General features: G+C 48.4%; 6 protein-coding genes and 1 non-coding gene across 7 annotated transcripts; 5 read left to right on the top strand and 2 right to left on the bottom strand.

Annotated features, from left to right (window-relative positions):
• Positions 1-112: 112 nt before the first annotated feature.
• Positions 113-6159, top strand: EDB82DRAFT_452979 (uncharacterized protein; the record flags this gene model as incomplete). The annotated part of the gene is made up of 4 exons (XM_065607825.1): positions 113-290; positions 498-1585; positions 1641-2068; positions 2614-6159. 4 exons carry the CDS (start codon positions 113-115, stop codon positions 5897-5899), a joined length of 4980 nt encoding a protein of 1659 aa, XP_065463523.1. The 3' UTR covers positions 5900-6159.
• Positions 6160-6413: 254 nt separating this feature from the next.
• Positions 6414-8510, bottom strand: EDB82DRAFT_481109 (anaphase-promoting complex, subunit 10-domain-containing protein; the record flags this gene model as incomplete). Its single annotated transcript, XM_025725193.2, has 4 exons — positions 6414-6942; positions 6995-7774; positions 7915-7981; positions 8177-8510. 4 exons carry the CDS (start codon positions 8508-8510, stop codon positions 6414-6416), a joined length of 1710 nt encoding a protein of 569 aa, XP_025593816.2.
• A 1905-nt stretch (positions 8511-10415) lies between these two features.
• EDB82DRAFT_517182 (aquaporin-like protein) lies at positions 10416-12373 on the top strand. The gene has a single exon (XM_025725195.2). It carries the CDS (start codon positions 10445-10447, stop codon positions 12143-12145), a length of 1701 nt encoding a protein of 566 aa, XP_025593818.2. The 5' UTR covers positions 10416-10444; the 3' UTR covers positions 12146-12373.
• A 1854-nt stretch (positions 12374-14227) lies between these two features.
• On the top strand, positions 14228-14299 carry EDB82DRAFT_t252. The gene has a single exon. It is a non-coding gene; the product is annotated as a tRNA-Thr (tRNA).
• A 2495-nt stretch (positions 14300-16794) lies between these two features.
• Positions 16795-17438, top strand: EDB82DRAFT_530498 (uncharacterized protein; the record flags this gene model as incomplete). The annotated part of the gene is made up of 3 exons (XM_025725197.2): positions 16795-16856; positions 16966-17055; positions 17120-17438. 3 exons carry the CDS (start codon positions 16795-16797, stop codon positions 17436-17438), a joined length of 471 nt encoding a protein of 156 aa, XP_025593820.1.
• Positions 17368-18322, top strand: EDB82DRAFT_517191 (uncharacterized protein). The gene is made up of 3 exons (XM_065609011.1): positions 17368-17388; positions 17461-17576; positions 17625-18322. The coding sequence occupies exon 3, from the start codon at positions 17795-17797 to the stop codon at positions 18044-18046; it is 252 nt and encodes an 83-aa protein (XP_065463524.1). The 5' UTR covers positions 17368-17388; positions 17461-17576; positions 17625-17794; the 3' UTR covers positions 18047-18322.
• Positions 18323-18442: 120 nt separating this feature from the next.
• EDB82DRAFT_481112 (aspartic peptidase domain-containing protein) lies at positions 18443-19847 on the bottom strand (the record flags this gene model as incomplete). The annotated part of the gene is made up of 4 exons (XM_065608154.1): positions 18443-19236; positions 19295-19353; positions 19466-19580; positions 19631-19847. 4 exons carry the CDS (start codon positions 19845-19847, stop codon positions 18443-18445), a joined length of 1185 nt encoding a protein of 394 aa, XP_065463525.1.
• Between the last annotated feature and the right edge of the window lie 304 nt (positions 19848-20151).

The following is a 20151-nucleotide window of genomic DNA, read 5'->3' on the forward strand; positions in this document are numbered from 1 at the left end:
TTCTCTCCTTTGTTCTTTGGCATCGTCATAGCTTTGAATAACTTTAAACTTCCACGTCAATTGAGTCGTTGTCCTAATGTTTATCTTCTACTAAGCTTCACCAGTCAACCAAATGATCCTCCGGCATTCAGGACGCCTGGTGCGTCGCCTCAACCATCCTGTCAGCTCATTGAACTTGGCACGCTCAGCTGGCCTTCAGGTTCGGCATTGGAGCCCGAACCGAAACCTCGACATAGTCAGCAATGGCAAGCTCCGATTCTCAACCCAATCTAACAAAAAGAGAGGTACGTGTTCAACACTTCTCATTCGCATTACAACTGCGCAAGACTTGTTCCATCTTTCCATGGAGCAAATAGCTTTTTGCTGGTATTGGGGTCTAGCACCCAAACGTTGTGCACGCGATCAGCTCCCTGAAGAAATACATGTCCACAGATAGTGTTTAGTCAGGAGGGAAATCTTATTTATATTCACGGAGCCATTGCTAATGTTTTTGGTAGATGATACTCGGAGCTATGATGCTGAGGACCAAAAAGGTCACAGATCTTCATCAGAGCCTTCGCTTCTTGCTAAAATGGGAGAATCTGCCGCCACAACATTCGCTTCCATACTGGTTTTGGGCTTAGGCTTCGCTGCTGCAGGTTATATCTACCATAAGTCTTATAAATGGCTCGTGATTAAGAAAATGACACATGCTTTTGAGCCAGGTGATCCTGTGCTCGATTTGGCTGCAATTGGAAAAGATGTTCCTCACAAACCTGGTGGTAGCAACGAACACTGGATATTCCGCCCTGAACAAGAACGAGTCGACGCCATCGTCATGGGAAGCGTCGCAGGACACTACCACCTCCTGATAGGCGAGAAGGGCTGTGGGAAAAGCAGTATGCTGATCGATGCTATGCGAAAAAACGAGGGCGATGGTGTTGCTATGTTTGAGGCGCACGCGGATCTTGAGATCTTCCGCATACGTCTTGGCAAAGCCCTTGACTACGAGTACCACGAGGATTATATTGGTGGGTATTTCAGCGAAAGAGGTCCTCGCGAAACTACGGCTCTACTGGATATTGAACGCGCTCTGAACAAGCTGGAAAAGGTGGCCATGACGAAACGGAAAGAAAGAGGCAAGCCTCTAGTGGTCATTGTAAACCAGATGCATCTTCTTCGCCATAATGACGATGGACGAGATCTGATTGAACTACTTCAGCAGAAAGCTGAGCAATGGGCTGCTGCCAATATTGTTACTATGGTTTTCAACTCGGACGATTACTGGGTATACGAACGTCTGAAACAGCTGGCTACCAGAATGGAAGTTCTCCCTGTTACCGATCTACCTAAACAGCAGGCTATATCGGCTCTTCGGAGGTATCGACAGAAATACTGGAAGGAGGCCATTGATCATGGCATTCTTGAAGAGGTCTACGAAAGGGTTGGAGGACGCTTGAGCTTTCTGAATAGAGTAGCAAAGAGTAAGGATATGCTTGCCACTTGTGAAATAATCAAGGAGATCGAAAAGAAGTGGTTTCTCAACCAATGTTGGATCCTTGGTAAGGAGATGGACGACGATGTCATGGATCAACAAAAGTGGGCTGTAAGTTGGAACAGATATCACTATTCTGGGACACAATTTGCTAACTGACTACAAGGCTGCTGCCATGAGCCTGGCCAAGGCTTTGGTTGACAAAGAAGACGATATGGCGAATCACGAGACATATGACCCAATCGAAGGTCATAAGCTCCCGACGTACAAATTCCATATTGCTCAACAAATCATGACCAGATGCGACTTTGTTCGGGACCTTGATAGCTTGAACCTTTTCAGCATCACGAGTCAGGCAGATGTTCGAGCGAGCAGCGTACCAATGCATCGTGCGTTTAGAGAGATTTGTTCCGAGCCTGGTTTTGACAAACACCTGGAGCTCACGATCGAGAGAATTGCCGCCATTGAGAGTTTGGGCCGAACCCGCGAGCTTGTTACCAAAGATTTGGTTCTTGGCGGTCAGTACGAGATCGAGCAAACGCGAAAGGGTATCATAATGAAGTTGAAGGAAGGAGAGGAGGAACAGCCCGAACAGTGGTTTCCTGGAAACGAGGGACCGCCACGCAATGATTAACGACTGCATTCATTGTTTTATTTGAGGGCATAGAGATATTATGAGCGAGATGAGGTAGATGGATACTTTAGGTCTTTATGAAGTGACCTGTACAACAACAGCCAACCGGACTTTTTACATAGATTTCCTTGACACATGTCGAAATAACATTAAACATAGCTGTACTACTCTAGTTTTTCTTTTTGTCTTAATCAACAATATTTACCCACCTATACTGAAATCAACATTAAGTGCATGCATGCAGTTCAGACCTTTCGTATTATTAGTAAACACTGTTTACTAAACAATGGCTTGCACTTGCCTACCTCCGGGGTGATAGAAAGGGGTGATCTGATCGTGAGTGGGTCACGTGGACAAAGCTTGTCACGACAACGCGAGCAGACATCTCTAGGTTAGCTACGCTGTCAGTTTTTTTCGTGACGCCCCACACCTTCTTACTATTTCACCTTACCCTACACGTCTTCATCCGCGTGCTTCGAATGAGATAGGAATCATCGTCGCAAAGCAGCTCATCGATGTCATCGAACGGCACTGGTAACAGCAAGTGGCGTGATTTCCGGCTCGCGTCTACTCTGTTGTCCTTGATACCAGGCTCGCAGCCTAACACGCCACAGAAGCAAAACAACGGCGACAACGCTGCAGCTGATCAAGGCCACAAGAACGAGCAGCAGCACGGAAGCAAACACCAGAACGAGCTTCGTGAAGAGTCATATCAGTCACCCAAGGTGGCCCACGAAGACATGGAGGCCGAAGACCAGCTAATTGATGGTATCGGGGGGCTAGATAGCTACGAAGACGACGCCCACGCCGGTTCAGACGACGGCGGCCATGACCAAGACTTTGGCGTGCTCGAAATGTTCGATAGCAACGCGACACAAGCTCCTTACTCGTCGCAAATCAACAGCGCGTCTTTAGACCAAAAGGCACCTGAGGCATTTATGGCAGAGGAACCACCTTCCACTCAATCACGAAAGCACAAGCGCGAGAAGAAGGAGCGCAAACAAAAAGACACAACCGACAGTGCATCGCCCCAACCGACTGGAGAGGATTCCTCACACAAACATAGAAAGTCCAAGAAAAAGTCAGCTCAACCGGCCGAGATCCCCGATAGCCTTGCCAACGACGTTCCATCAAACACATATCAATCTCTGCCTGGTCAAATTTCAGCTGTCGACCTTAACGATGACGATGCTGCTACGCAAACGAAACGCAAGCGCAAAACCTCCGACTCTGCAGATGGAAAACGGCGCAAGAAGCATAGATCTCGCGATGATGGAGCTGCCGCTGAATCCCAAGATAAAGTGCCAGAAACACAAGAAGGTGCCCAGTCTGCATCGGAGGAAGTGAACACCCATGATCCTCAAGCTGCATCATTCTTGCACACCAGGAACGTGTCCCGTCCAGGTGCTATCTACGATGATGTTGCAGAGGATACTCCACGATCACCAAGTGCTGCACGCCTCGAGACGCGTGATGCTCAATCCAGAGAAGGGAGTGCCGCTTATGACGAGATGGAGTTGGACGCTTCAGCTGCGCAAGGAAACCAAAACGAAGCCATTGAGCAACCTGAGTTCCTCCAATACAATGGACCGCAAGGCCCACAAATGGAAGATATCGAGATGGAAACTAGACAAGCATGGGGTGAGCAGGTCCACAACGCGCAAAACAACATCAACCCTCAGGACTCAGCGGGACAACATGATGAGATGGAGGTCCCCACATCTGCGCAACGCCCAAACACAACTCATGATGTGTACGATCTTCCAGGAAGCCCTGTTCCAACGCCGAACCCACCCAGTACAAACGCAAAGAAATCGCGGTCAGCCAAGGCGAAAAAGGCCAAGCCAACATTCTTTGAGAAATCGCCCTCCCCTGAGCAGGACGAATACGCTCCGCCACAATCGCCCTCTACCACGACGCCAGCAGCTCGAAAGCGTGCTAAGAAAGCATCAGGCAGAAAGTCCGACACCAACCGTAATGCCCCGTCTCAGTTAATGCAGGATGCAGATGATGACCAAAATCCACAACGCCGTGGCCGAATGGATGGTCATACCAAGGGACGGTTCAGCGATGAGGAACTTAGTCGTATCGCACGAGCAGTCGAGGCGTATCGTTCCGCCAACAATATGGAACAGTATAAGTTGAATGAGATGATTCATACCCCTGGAGGCACAACCGCTAGTGATGAGCACGCGGATCTTTGGGCCCAAATCTTTCAAACTTGTCCTGACCGTCACCGACAAAAGATCATCAACATCACTCGAAAGAAATTCCACAACTTTGTTGCTCGCGGTACCTGGACCACTGAGCAGGACATGGAACTTCGTGACCTTATGGAGGTTCATGATAAGAAGTGGTCCAAAATTGCTGGTATCATTAACCGCCACCCTGAAGATATTCGAGATCGTTGGCGCAACTACATTGTCTGTGGAGAATCGCAGCGAAAGGATACATGGGACGAACATGAAGAACGCAGTCTGACCCAGATTGTCATGGAATCGATAGCTCATATCGATCCGAACAATGACAGGCCCTACATGGACCTTATCGACTGGCAGGAGATCAGTAAGCGCATGGGCAGAACTCGTAGTCGACTTCAGTGTATCACGAAATGGAGAGCCATGAACATCAAGACTCATGGCAAGGACAAGTTGGCGTCTAATGCACCTGACTCCTCCATTTCTTTCCGCCTAGAGAAGGCTCGCCGTCAAATCGCCGCCATGCCTGAAGAAGAACGCTACCGCATGGTTATGGCTATTCAAAACACAACGGCGCAAACCGATTCCAAGATCCCTTGGCAGCGACTTGTCGACAAGAAATTCCGTGCCAGCTGGCATCGCCCTACCCAATCGCTCTTGTGGCAACGCCTGAGACAAACAGTTCCCGGCGAGGCAGAGAAGAACCCAAGTGAATGCGCAACATATTTGATGGGCGTGTACAGCCAAACAGGCGAGCTCCCGAACGTCGATGATGCTCTCTACGGCGATGTTGCAGAAATGGAATTCATGAGTTTGATCCCGATAAATCAGCCTACCCACGGCACATCCCACAACGGCGAGAACATCAGTGCCGAACGTGTCGAAGACGAAAATGACGATGAGCAACAGATTGATGAATATGGGGTTCCTAATGAGAACATCCAACCCGATCTGCCCATTGCTCCAATGGGACATCTCGACCCTGCTCCAATGGCATCGATGGACTCGGTAACGCCAGTTGCGGACCTGGCACCTATGGATCCCGCCGAAATGGTTGACCCAGCACTCTCTGCGGGGCCTGTTGAATCTGTTGAGGCTGTTGAGGCTGTTGAGGCAACGCAACTCGAAGAAAAGCCTGCGCCTATTGTCGAAGAAGAAGAAGAAGAAGAAGAAGAAGAAGAAGAAGAAATAGAAGAAGAAGAGGCGCCCATTGCCAAGCCAGTTGACACTCCCGAATTCTTTGAGCCTGCACCTCCCAAGGCTACTCGGGTCGCAAAGAGAACAGGCATGGGCAAGGCAAAGGCGCCCAAGACCCCTCGAAAGGCATCAGCTCGATCAACACCAGTCAAAGCCACGTCAACCAGACGAAATACAAGGCGTGCCGCAGCTCTTTCTCGAGACCCTATTGAGGACGATGGAGAAGCACAGCTTTCTGCCCCCGGAGATGACAACTCCGAGGTCGACGAGGCCAAGGCTCGCAAGCGAAAGACACCTAGCAGATTCAAATCTACTACTGCCGCCGATTTCTCCGTTGCTGATGACTCGGACAGTGTTATGGATGACATGGAAGACATGCCTGCTCGTGTTGTTTGATAAGCAGTGGGTAACTACAGGAGCAAAGAGGAGAGAGGCGAGTGAGGTTGAGAAGCGGTAGAGTTTTCAAAATCTGACGCACTTGTACAAATTATCATCAACAAGGCTTTGGTATTAGAGCCGGCGTGTAATACTAGTTATGTCTTCAACTGCTAATATGAGGTGGAGTGGGCTGGGGACGAGAAGACATACCGCCGGCAGTGCACACAGCACTCCTTATGTACAGAGAGACATTAGTTGCAATATATCGCTAAAACGCTATAATTGACATCGCCATTCTGCTACGTGTCTAGTGATATTGGTAAGGATTAGAACTGTATACAAATCCCGGTATCATCCCTCATCGATCTATTCCAGCCATCTGGTGAGACTGCCTGTGAAGCCATCGTAATCCATAGAACCCAGTGCAGCCAGCCTCCTTAGGCATAGATCGTGTCAAACAACAAACATCTTCTCGACTCCAAACTCCACTAAATGCTTTCTCTGTGCAATCCCCTTTAGTTCTGACATTTCCTTATCGAATCTCGGCCTCGCGCATGAAGCTGGGGATAGAGAGACCTCCCTCGCCAGGTTCAAAATGGGAAGCACCAAAGTTTCTCTGTTGGGTACGAGTGGCACCAACATCGGCTCGGCCAGTGGCATTGTCCATTAGTCCAACGACGTCGTCAACAGGGTTTCCCTCACGACCAGGGCCGAGGGCGGAGTCATTGTCGAAAGAGTAAATCTTGATTCCACGGAGGTGTGTGTCTTTGCCGTTTTGGTGATTCTCGAGGATCTGCATCTGCACAACCCAGGCGACGAGAGTGTTGCCGTCAGGATCACCGCCAGCGCCAGCGATAGGGACTTGCTGCCAGCCTACGGGGTTCTCCATGGTCATGGTAGCAAATTCGATGAGGTTGTTCTCGCTGGTACCGGCCTTGAAAACGACCTTTGTCGGTGTGTAAGATTCATCCTCATTGTAGTCGACATAGAATCTAATGTCGCGGATGCCAACACGTTTGGTAAAGTACATGGTAAGCTTGTGGGGCTGAGGGCCGTCGGATCTTGAAGTTGTGTTAGTAAAGCAAGGAATTGAATGGTTGCAGGTGCACCTACTGCCAGAATTGCTTGAGGTCGTCACTCTTGAGCTCTTCAACCCCGTTACCAGGCTTGTGGCTGCTGACGGTAAAGCGAGCGAGGTTGGAGATTTCCTTAAGACCAGCAGTAGCAGGATCAAAAAGGGGAGCGATTTCTTGGGCTTGGTCTTCGTCACCATCCTCGTCGTCCTCGTCTTCCTCTTCGGTTTCCGAATTATCGTCTTCATATTCCTCTGCGGAAACGGTCTGCTGATCGACTCCCGCATCTTCCTCCTCGGCAGTAAGGTTACCGTTAAAAGAATCATCAACTTGAGCGGCTATGGCAGCTGCTTGTGCTAGTGCAGGCATTGGGCGGGCACGGCCTTGGAGGATGCTGTCATCAGGTTCTGGCTCGGAGCTGGAGCCGTCGTAATCGACAGGAGGCATGCTGATTTGCGGGCCTTCGGCAAGTGTTGCTATGAGGTTGTCAACATCTAGTCGCACTCGCTCGGCCATCATCTCTTTGACGATTATGAGGTTCTCTTGCGCGGCTCGAAGAACAGCATTATCGTTCTCTGTGTCTTCGTATTCGTAAGAAGGGATCGGTCTGAAAATTCGCACGCGCTTGCGAAGCAATTCTCCGTTCTTTTTCTTGAAAGGCAGTTCACCGAGAGGGGTTCGATCCATGAGACCTTTGCGAATATAAGGAATATAAGAATGGTTGAAGGCAGAATAATGATTCTGTTGGGGAGGCACGTTCGCGGAACAGCTGAGATGTTCGGGTACAAGGGGGGAAGAGGTGCGCTTGCGAAAGAACACACTAGAAATAGTATTGAAAGAAATGAATACAGGAAGAGATTGTTGTAGAGTATATGTTTGACAGGGTTTTGCAGTTTTGCAGTTGTGAGGGATGCATGTGTGATGAGAATGCAAGAGTGCAGAAGGAAAAGATGGGCTCACATGGCGTTGGAGTGCGCAGCAAAGATCCCACAGGTCGAGCAGCAATTGGCAATCGGCGTCAGGTGGACTAACTTGAAGGATTGAACAATGGACAAAGTTCTATCATTTGAACGATGTGCGAAGTGCAGGCAGCTGCTATGACTTGATAACAACTGCCCGCCAACTACCAACTACCTGCAACTGGCAAGGCGGCAATACAGTGCAATACCAGTAGAAAAGAGGGCAACATCATTAAAGTACTCGATTTAAGAACTCAACTTACTTCTTCTATAAAGACGAAATGGATTTTGAGGTGGTGCTCGACGCCTTTGCCTGTCAGGTGGCTGATCAGGTGTTCGATGTAGAGGAGGTCCGTCAGGAGTTATCATGGAAGCGCCAGCTGGCGATGCTCCTTGGCTTAGCTGCGGCCTACTCCTAGTAGCAGGACCGCTTGGAGTGGCGGCAAAACGGGGAGCTGGAGATGAGGTTATCTCGGATTCAGGGGGTCTCGGGCTCGAGGCTGTGTTTGCATGCGCACGAGGATGAGCATTTGCATTTGTGTTTGCATGAGTGGCAGCTACATGACGAGCTCTTCTCGAGCCACGTGTGATATCCATGCTCGATAGCTATTATATCTGACAGTGACAGTGACAGTGGCAGTCACTGCAATTAGCTTAGATCAATACTGGAAGGACTTGTTGAGCGCTGCAATATACAAGCCCTACAGTTAGTAGGTAATCAATTAGGCGCGCTCGCGGTTGTTTCTGGGGATGGAAAATGTGATGTGACTGGATGAATGGACGCGCTGTCACGTGGTTTCTATTCTGAGCACCTTTCCAGAGTTCTGATCTCGATTTGGCTTAGCTCGCCTATGGACTGACTCTCACTCTCAATCACTGACTCTGGCCAACTTCAGCTTTGACCTGACCTGGCCTGGGCGTGTCTCAAATACCGGTAACAGTTTATTTGCTTTTTATTCTTTTCGAGAATAAGGAGTATCAACGCTAAGGAGTCAATGCCATCACTTTACAGAATCGTCCGATAAAATAATCAATATTCTTCATCTGTTCAACTGGCATCGGCAATTCCTCGTCAAACTTCGGGCTCTAGTGAGTCTGTACCGACCTCTCGTCTTTGCACCCAAGCGACGATCTTTCCCCAGGTTCCTGGTTGCAATTACGACTTGCAGGGTCCTCTGGTTGTTCTCAACCCCCGCTGAACCAGGGCAACCAGCCTCTTCCTTATGGGCTGGGACCCCACACCTCGAAAAGAAAAGCTTCCAGAAAATCTTGGTAGTTATGGATTTTTGACGCATGCTGCCCATCACTGCCATTTTGATGGAACTGCCAAGTTTGAAGTTTGATCCCCTGGTGGATCGCGTCATTCTCCTCCCTCCTTTCCGGAGTTGAGGAGCTGAGTTGTCGTTCTGCTGCGCCGCTGGCTTACATCAAACAGGGAGGTTATCTCGGGACATGATGACGAATGTATACCACCATCTCCTCCCAGTGATCTTCGATACCGTTACATTGAAACAACGCGACGGAATCCTTAATCAATTGGAAAGGGCGGATTGCCCGTCAGCCCGTCCAGCCTCCCCCACGAGGACGCCTTGACCATCCATGCCACTGTAAACCCGTTCAACGGCGAGTACCTTACACTAATACAGGCACGAGGTCCCCTGGAAATTAGATCCCGACTCGGGTTCTGATATGGAACGGATATACCGAAATAACTTCAGCCCTTACCGTTCTGGCTAAACGGCGAGGCAGGCGAAAGATCGTCTGATTTCATCTTTAGTGCAGAGCCTAGTAATATGAAACATCGGTTTGTGGCCTCTGCGTTGAACAAACTCCTTCTAGTCGCTGGCTAAAAACGTTGCTGGCATGCACGTCCTACGTATGTCGAGTCGTGTGGACCACGTTGCCAGCCTCATCTACAGCCATCATCCCGGCTCCGATCACTCGGACAAGCCTCACATTGAACTGTTTCATTGGTAACGATCCGGATTCTTGGTCCGCGCTGGCACCATCGTTGAGATCCCCGTGCGTCATTCTCGTTTTGACTCAACTACCGGCCTCCCCGTTGGCCAATTCGGCTGACTTGCTTCCAGGGTCCTCCCATGTAACTAGTCCTTCAATGTCCTTCACAAGATCCAAGCTTTTGGTCTTCTTTTTTCTTCTGTCTGTCTAAGTCGAGGCTTCTGCACCGCTCGTCTCAGTTTGTTCGGTTTCTATTCGTCCTCAATGCCTCATCGTCTATCAGTGCTCAACTTACATACCCACCATCAGTGCCATCCCGACGATGTCATTAGCAAGGATAGCCTCATTGAATCATGGTCGAGGCAGGGTAACAGAGCACTTGGTGGGCCTTGGTGGTCCCTGGTGATCTCTGGATTTGGTCTCGCAGGTGAGAAGTCTCAGCAGCATAAATATCTAGACATAGCGACTGTTTCGAATAGCCACCACTCTACAATCAATCTCAATCATCTCACACTACTTCTCTGACTACAAGAGAGGGGACCTCATTTTGAGTTTTCATCTGAATCTTTTCAATGTATCTTGACCCTTTGCCTACTATTGCATCAACTCTCACATCTTCTTCTCCCGACATGTCCTCATCCATACTCAATAATCGCTCGGCTCGCAGTACGCCTGCCGGAGCCAACCCTGCCTTTAGCCCTCCCGCCGAAGCCTCCAGTTCTTCGACCCAAGATAGGGTTCCATACATCCGGGAGAACTCTCCAGAAGCCGAGAGCATACCTTCCAACCCAGCTATCACACCCATCATCACTCATGGGGATAGCCTCGCCTCGCCCAACGGCCGAAACTCCGAGACTGATACCGTCGTGCCTCTTCAGCCTGCTGTCAGCCAAGATGCCATGCGATCTCGTCCCGGCTCTCGCACCGGAAACTTTGTCACTCCCAAGGCTACTCGCTTCTCTCAAGATGGTACAGAGCAGCCAATCCAATATTCGAGCGGCTCAGTAAAATCTGCTCGACGACGCACACGTGAGCGTGAAGATTATGACTTTGACCAAGCTGCCGACTACGCTCCTATGAGTGAATACGAACGCTATTACCGCAATGAAGGCCGCAACGACCGTGATCGGTACACTCGAAGGGGCCCTTACCCACCTCCTACATATATGAACCGTCGTCGAGCACCCCCTCTTGACTCAGACGAGGAGTTTTACAGCAGTGACGACCCTCGACTACCTCCCAATGATAGACGCAGGATGGTGGATGAAGAGGCAGGCTACACTGGTCGACCTTATGCTTTCCGACGCACCTCTACTCTCAACGGCTTCAACATCACCACTGGCAAGCTTCAGTGGAACGAGTTGAGCCGGCAGGAGAAGTCTGAAATCATGCGCCTCCCATTGACACAATGGATGAACTCAAATTTCAAGAATCACTTCGTTGCTGGTGTGGGGGAGTTTATTGGCACCACTATGTTCCTTTTCTTTGCCTTTGCTGGCACAGAGGTCGCCAATATCCAGGCTGATACCAACAACAGGACTACCACGGGTGAATCCACTGGTAGCCTCAACGTTTCCAAACTCCTCTACATCTCTATCATCTTTGGTTTCTCTCTCATGGTTAATGTCTGGGTCTTCTTCCGTATCAGTGGTGGTCTGTTCAACCCTGCTGTCACCATGGCCATGCTGATGGTCAAGGCCATCAGCATCACAAGAGCCATCGTTCTGTTCCTCGCTCAAATCCTCGGGTCTATGCTTGCCTCTGTTGTTGTTCGCTACCTCTTCCCTGAAACATTCAATGTCCGAACCACTCTTGGTGGCGGTGCATCTCTGGTCCAGGGTGTCTTCATCGAGGCTCTCCTCACTGCTGAACTGGTCTTTACTATCTTCATGCTTGCCAAGGAGAAGCACCGAGCTACTTTCATTGCTCCCGTCGGTATTGGTCTGGCTCTTTTCATTGCAGAGATGGTCGGAGTTCAGTTCACTGGAGGTTCTCTCAACCCTGCCCGCAGCTTCGGCCCCTGTGTTATCACTGGTAGCTTCGATACGGAGCATTGGATCTACTGGGTTGGACCCGGTATCGGTTCTCTGATCGCTGTGTGCTTCTACTGGTTCATCAAGACCCTGGAGTACGAGATGGCCAACCCTGGCGCCGATGGTGACGATCTCAACGACCCTACCAAGAACCCTGAAAAGCGAGCAGAGATCCAAGCTTCCAAGCCAGTGCCCTCAGCCGCCTTTGGCTCTGGCAAAACCGCTTCTATTCTAAGTTAATGTTTGAGCTTGTGCCAACATGACTATAATGAACGGAAACGATGAATATGATTCATGAACGCAACACAAGTGCCATGAAATTTAGAGTAACGGCGCAAGAATATGCGCAAGCAAGAATTTGGATTTATTTAGAAACTGGACGATGGTTGGGGTTAGCTTTGGCGTTTCTACTATGGGATTTATTAGTGTTGTAAATAGGATTTTTTTCTATTTATCTACTCATTCAAGACTATGACATCGGTATCATCACTACCAAAATATTTGTGACAGCCTGAGTCAACTTATCTCATCTGGGAAGTGACAACAACTGATGGAGTTCATCTTACTTCCTCGGCTATACACGACACCATGAGTGATCTTCCACGACAAGTATCAAGAGATGCTCAACTATTCGTGTACTTAGCGGGTTGTCAAGAAACTACCGAAATGCCTGTAAGCTAGCCTAGCAGTCAATTTCAACACAATCGTAGGTTCTTCTTGTTCGAACTGAGTTGATGGCTTCTCGACCGCTCTGCTTTAGTTGGGTGCCAACTCTACCAGGAATATGACCATGCACATGCGTAGAAGTCTCCGTAAGCAGCTGGCCCCTTGAGCGTTAGGGCAACACTAGGCTGTGACAACATTGTCCTAGTATTAGAAGTGAATCACGTAAATGCTGTACTCAGTTGTCCTTATGATGTGAAATTGCAACAGTTCAGCTACTGTTGAAGTTCTCTCTTGAAATTAGACAGACGTGTTAGATTGGGTTGCAATTCCAGCACAGCTTACGCAGAACCCGTGGGATACCTTGACGAAATACCAATTCCTCTTCTCAAATTGTTCATCTCGATAATACAACGGGTGTTCAAGTCTAACAAGACATAGATATCCTCTTCCAAGGTTTCTGGCCATATTCGGCCAATATCATACACCTAAATGCCCAACGAACCTGGTAATCACATGGCTGAATTGTATTCTTTTTTGTCTTTGTGTCTGAGCGATCTCTATCGCGATGTCCCATGTTATGATTCCGATAAATCCATCATATGTATGAGTTCCATCAACTGTCGCTGCTCGCGCCGGCGCTGTCGACGAGCGCGCAGGCTGCTCAAGCCAAAACAAACGAGGATATATGAGAAGGAGAAGGCGATTATGCCACCCAAACCGCCGAGCATGAATCCAGCTGCAGCATCGCGGGTAAATGGAATATGGTTGACAGTTTCGGTGCTGTTGTGTGTCATGACTGCTGCTTGGCCTGGTGTTTTCGCGATACGGTACAACGAGCGATCTCTATGAGAACTTGTTTCTCGATGACCAAAATAACTCTACCTGTTTTTCAGGTTAGATTTGTTTCTCTAGATAGGCGGGTATCGTGGTAAACTCACAAGCGCAGCGGTGGGAGTATGCAGGTAGCAATGGTATTCCTTCTATAAGATTCTAGGGAATAAATCTCCTTGAGAAAAAAAACCATCCAATGCTTTTTTGACAGAATCAAGAGATGTTTCCAGTAAGCTCTGTTGTTCTTCTGGTAGCAAAGACGAAGCATATATGGTTGCTGCAGTGCTGTTGACATGCAGTGAGGTGGCAGTGACAGCCAGCTGGCTGTTCATCACGATCAGCGCAAGAGTGCAGCAAAAGCTAATTGAATGAATGTCCAATCACTGGAGCTACTTTTATTTCGACTATTTTCTCAGTCACTCGCGCGGGCACTATCGGTGATGAACTGTTGATGCATTATGTGAATAACACTACGTCGGTCAGAAGCGGTTGGTGATATTCGGTGTGAACTCAGTATATCTTCTCGTTGCAAAACCAGCACACATTCATCCTTTTCCTTCTGGATGGAACGGCACTCAACTTTAGGTACAGTAACGAGATATGAATCCTAAATTTATAATAACTTCAGGGACTTTAGCACATTTTAGAATACAAATACTCTAGTAATTACACTTTCTACCAAGATTGTGAACTTGATAGCGACTGCTTGTGGTTACTCTCTATGAACTTACACTCAACCAGAAGCTGTCTTGGATACTGCATTCACCATCTTACTATCTTTATGATTGCCAATTACGAAGGTGTCTTTAACGAGTTCGCAAAGAAGCCCCGTTGGCTCAGTGGTAAAGCGTATCACTAGTAATGATAAGATCACTGGTTCGATTCCAGTACGGGGCATGCAACTTATTTTTTTGTCCCTTTTTTCTCCACGAATATTTATTGTGATATCGTGAGATGAACAGGTGTGGTGTTGAGTCCGATTTGGGCTTTCCTCGATTTTTGGGTGCTGCGCACGTGGTTTACTCGTCATGACTGCGGTACAACTACATGTATCATAAGTGCTTCTATGCGATCAGGTTGTCACCTATTGTATATTATATCCGTATGTAATACCTAATCTACCCTTGTATGCATGCCTGGATGAAATACGGTTAGTTTCATGTTTAAATAGCAAAGCAACCATTATCGGGATGACCGAGCTCGGTTCAAGCCGCTTAGTGGAGATGACATGCGCTGGTATACGGAAGTCTCGTGTAACCATCATGCGGTACGAACCTACCCTGAACTGAAGATAAGGTATCTGGTGTTTTATCCGAGACGATGATCAAAGCTTTGCAACTGACCAAGTGATAACAAGTCATAGACAATTCCAAATCATAGTTAATTGTCATTCGCTGTTAGCCCCTAGGTTGAACACCATCGTCTTGTGACTAGGTTGTCAACATGTTCTTTCCGTCCCCCACTCAATCAACCTTGGTCGTGATGACTTCACGGGATGTTTCATCTCAACCCAACAAGTGGAGTCAGGCCAGTCAGTGCAGTATCAGCCAAAAGAATAAAGAGTCAAAAGAGAACATGGCAATAGTAATCAACTTCACCGACACTGGTCTCATTAAATGGTGGCGTATGCCTTTGGTCATGTACTGAATGCTGTGTTTGGGACCCAACGTCTGGAGGTATGTTGGTAGCCAACACGCGACACAGATGTTGGTAGTTTAATGTTGGTTTCCGAATCCAAAAAGAATCTCAAAAGAACAAGGCCTCGAGATGACCAGATTCAATGACGGACTGAATTCGACAAGGATCATGAATGAAACCCCATTAAATGCAGGCACAGGCACGGAAACAGTAAATTAAAGTTGATGTCATCCGCCCACTCGGCCCCCTTTTCGCCTGTGGCATGGCTATTAGTTGATAATGATGGGCACTGCCGAGCCAAGATTGTGTAAATGAGTGGAAATTTAACGAGATGGGAGATCATCGAATACAATCAGTCAACTGCAGTTGCATTAACAAAGTTTGACAGATGACAGCCATTCAGTCAGCATGATGAATGCTTTGCATGCGCCATGATGATGATATGAGCCTATCATTGAAACCAAGAACCAGGGTCCTAGTCAGAAGTTAATTGCAGGTATAAAAGTAAAGCAAAGCATCTCTATGCAAAAAAAAATGCATTTGGTATCCAAGATAAAGTCTTAAATTGATATATACTGTAATTGGTTTAGGGGAGTGTATATGGTGTGATAGCATCCACCATAATTACAACCTCATCATTTACAACAGCAATTTTATGTACCTATCTGTGGGCATCAGTTCCATCTCGGCTAGTGATTACATAGATTCGATACGGTAAAGTCGGAAAAAGAAGATCAACAACAAATCTTTCTTTCCTCGCAGCAATCATTTATTTACTAGGTGATCGATTTAAGCAAGGGGGGGGTTGGGAAGTAGCATCACCGTTCTGTTTGCGGGGGCCGTCACAGTAATCAGTAATTAAGTCAACTACGTAGGTAGTATTCGATCAATGCACGGATGGTTTGTATCTATCAGTTTGGAGTTTTGATATTCAAGAAGCATCATTCGATTTAGATAGAGAGACATTACTATTAATTACCACCTCGTGTTGTGTCTTGTCTTGTCTTGTCTTGCCTGTCTTTTAGGATCATGAACTGAACAAGACAGTATCAGAATGAGACATTGTCTTGGCCCTCTTTTCCTCCTGACGTTTCCGTCCACGTTGCTACATCTTCAGACCAAGTCACTTACTTTTTTAAACAGTCAAGTCGTCTGTTGGTGACCGCTTTCGTATTAACTTTTATCTCTTTGTTCCCTTTCCCTTTCATCATCCGCATCCGTGTGAAAGAAACTGAGATGCCATGTCGGGCTGTCCATCTTATGCACACCCTAGTCTTTACTAGTGCAACCCCACGCCCGCCGCCTCCTAAATGGAGCTAATTCCAGGGGACCTCTCCTCTCTGCCCTAGCTGACCCCTCCACTTCCAGCCTCCCAGGGCCAATCTTGTACGGGCTCTTATCCCCCTAAGACAGACACTGGCTGAGCTGTGCGCGTGCGCATAGTGGGTAGTCGGGAGTCAGTAGGTGATCCTGTGGGGCAAAAGGGAGAGAATGAATGAGGTTGCTGCCACTGCTCATTCTAGGTCTAGCTCCAGCTCCAAAAAAAGGTAGAACCCGTCCCTTGGAAACGTCCATTAATTACCGTGCAAGTTGCCTTTGTCTTGAAAGCTGCAGCTCTCCCTCACCTTTTTCCTTTTCTTCCCACGAAATCCTCGACTTCTCCTCTCTATACTTTCTGCGCATTGCAAACTGTCATATCCAGGCAAGCAGCACTCAATTCATCAACCTTTTTAACATATATCAATCCAATCAAAATGACTCTCACCGATGAGGAGCTTGACCGCGACTGGCAGCCCAACGGCCGTCGCCCTCAATCGTCCGTATTCCCCTATACTCGCTTCTCTAATCCATTGAAGACGCCCACCATGCCATCTGCAAACTCAGTAGTATCGCGAACAAACGTCTAACATATCTCTCTCCTACAGAACCATTGCCCGATCGTTTAGTGCTGAGCTTATGGACATCTTCCGCATCGAAAACTCTCTCACCGACCTGGATCAGCAAGTCCACGCCAAGTTGGTCTACCATTTACTCACCGTGTCACACTCATTGAATCACGCATCTAACAATTTTCCCCAGGAAGCAAACTGTCGACAAGGAAACCGAAGAACTCGCCGCTCTTGAAGCCCGCATTCGTGAAATGGAAGAACGCCTCCGCCGCTCTACAGGTGGCGCTCAACAACCATCTCCACAGACCGCCAACCAGGCTCAGTCCCAGACTCAGCAGCCAAGTTCCCTCGACGCCCCCAAGGACGACTCCAAGGTCCGCTCACGACCGGGAACAGCCCGTGCTTCTCAGCAAGCTCCCTCTTCGGGCAACATGCCCCCGACCCCGGGTGCCAGTGAAGGTGAATACTATGTCGTCACCCGCGATGACTTGCAAGACGGCCCGCGCTGACGAAACTTTTTGACTTTTAAAGACGGAGACCACGAATAAAGCAACCTGAATCCTTTTTGGTTAATTTTTGCTTCGCCCTTGATGAACCATTCAATTCTTTGTTTTTATTGAGAGGGGAAATGCCCATTATTCCCACCGGTCAGTCTCTTACAAGAGAAGCAAGCATAGCATCCCTGAAGTTAGTAGACGTTTTTGAGTGCGGAGAAACACCAACGGCCGCCAACCAACCGCAAAACCACAGCCAGACCGCATTTCTCACCACATCCGTCCATTTTTAGGGGTCCATGTTTCATGACTGACTCGGTCGGGCCCCCTTCGACCACCGGCCAGATTTATTGTTTGGAAGAAAGCCACGAATGATAGCCGAGGCGTACATTACCAACGTCAAACGCCCTCGGCTTTTTATTTTTATTTTTACAATGTATATTGGTTGCTGGAGGACTTTCTCAGGAACCCCTTTCCTGAGCACACCCCATTGTTTGTCGTTCGCTACCAAGATTCCCGGCGTTCATAGAGGCAGCATTTGCAACATCTTTGTTATTTATTATATCATTCATCCTCTCGCTTCTACAGTTGCGTCAGGCTACTGCATGTTGTTTATGGGATGATAATGTCCACGTTGTTTTGGGACATGGCATGGTCCACCATGGTGGAGTGCTGCATGACTGCGTGGGTTGGACGGGTTGGGATGGGATGGAAAGGATTGTGACGCATTTGGATGGATGACATGTCAATTGATTGCAAGTGCATCAACGGGGGCCTCAATCAACTCGATTGACGGCCAGCATGATGAGGTTATATGTATCTTTTCCAGTTGAATGGAAATTCACGAGTATTTGTCTACCTCGTTATATGAACGATGCCGTCTTGTCAAGTCTCGATTTTGCTCCCAATTCTTTGCATATGACTGACTCTAGTTTTCTCTCGTCTTACAATGACCTAATCGACAGCTTCCGTATTACATACCTGCACGCTCCAACAAACATACAACCAAAACATCCTACTTAGTCATCGATATCGTCGAGGTCCTTGTTGGCAAACCCGACTTTGTTGTTCTCAAGGTCAAACGCGACATATAGCGCTTTGAGAGCCACATCACCAATAATGGTTATACCACCCAGCTCGTCTGAGCTTTGCATGCCGCCCCAGCAATACTTTGGATCGTCATCGGTAGGGCTGTAGTTAAGGTACGGTCCCGGAATCTTGAGAACATGCTCCGTCTTCGGCACTTTGAACATCAAGTCTGGCAGTTCGTCGGCGAACTCGCAAGGAAAAGTGAATGCGTCACCAAGGTCAGGGTTGACTCGCATATTTGGCACATCATTCCAGTACAAGCCTGCAATATCTGGAGGCAGGAAAATGAGAGTTGTGCCCGTATCGATGGTAGCTTCGAAAGTACGTGCCATCCAAACTCGGCGTGAACCGGTCCAAGCTGTCATATCAAACGTGACGTCCCAATGGGGGCTATCCTCTCGCGATGCCATCCATGAGATGTTATCCTTGGCCTTTCTCTCGTCAATATAGCCGAAATCAAAACGGCCTGTGGCATTCCGACGCAAATCAACTGTGAAGACCGCCTTGTCCAACAGGGGACGGAGTTTGTCGAGCAGAGAGGGTGTCGGAGGATCCACGTTGCTAGGGAGCGTTTTGGCAAGGCCCATGATGCCAGTGAGTTCGGGTTCGCCCTCGAAGCGTGCTGCCATGAGCTGCGCAGATTGGATAGCCGCATCCTTGAGTTCAAAACCTCCGAGACGAACAGTATCAAGGTAGACAATACCTTCGGCATGGCTACCGTCAACTAACATGAGATTAGTATGGTCTTTACTTTGATAAAATAACAAGGACGCATTGGTTACCGTATTCAACCGCCCATTCAGCGTCGCGAACGCGATGAGCCGTTTTGGATGCATTGGGCCTGTACAGGGGAGCCCAAGGGCCTTCGGTGACTGCTTTGTAGATTGTGTCAGTGGATTGGACCCAACTGACTGGTTAGCACAAGCATATTGTCTTGAGGTAATATCTCTTACAAGTCTGCAGACCCAGTATCGATGGCCACCTTGAGGGTCTGAGGAGGAGTGCCGACTTTGATATCAGCGATGTAGATGTCATCGCTACCCATAGGCTTCACATCCACACGACCATCTGTAAAACTCATCAGTATCCGCAATATTCACGCTACAATGGGTCTATACCATCATCGAGGAGTGAAAAAGCAGCCAGAGTCTCTCGCGAGACTGGCTCTCCCCATTTCTGGTGAGCCGCCACCCATTCCCGAACAAAATCAGGCTTGGAGCTGGACTTTCGGTTTGTTTCCAGTGAGAAACGCTTCGCACCCTGACGGTGAGGCGTGGCAAGGACGGTAGCAAAGCCTACTACGAGAAGCGTAGCAAGCAGAATGAAGCTCTTCATCTTGAAAGTAAAGGCAGAACTGAGCAAGGAAAATGGAGGAGAAGTAGGAGGATGTTGAGAGGAAGAATCGTAGGAGAGGGATCGCCAATAGATGGAAGAAAATGAGTTGAGTATCAGTGCAGGACGGAATCACTCAGATAAAATGGACACCGAAGGAAGGCAAACATAGAATCGAAGGAAGGAGGAGTCGAAAAATGGTAAACAGGACCTGGGCCAGTGGTTGATTTAAATACGAGTCCCCGAAGCAGGTGCAATTGCCAACACCTGCCAGGCAGTTTCTCAGCCAAGTCAGTGTAAACAAAAC

This window comes from Fusarium venenatum, assembly GCF_020744135.1.
Source record: "Fusarium venenatum strain MPI-CAGE-CH-0201 chromosome Unknown EDB82scaffold_4, whole genome shotgun sequence".
Taxonomy (NCBI): domain Eukaryota; kingdom Fungi; phylum Ascomycota; class Sordariomycetes; order Hypocreales; family Nectriaceae; genus Fusarium; species Fusarium venenatum.

Bases quoted from the DNA above. Each gene is read 5' to 3' on its own strand.
- EDB82DRAFT_517182 (XM_025725195.2), top strand. From the start codon at position 10,445: ATGTATCTTGACCCTTTGCCTACTATTGCATCAACTCTCACATCTTCT.
- EDB82DRAFT_517191 (XM_065609011.1), top strand. From the start codon at position 17,795: ATGATAGCCGAGGCGTACATTACCAACGTCAAACGCCCTCGGCTTTTT.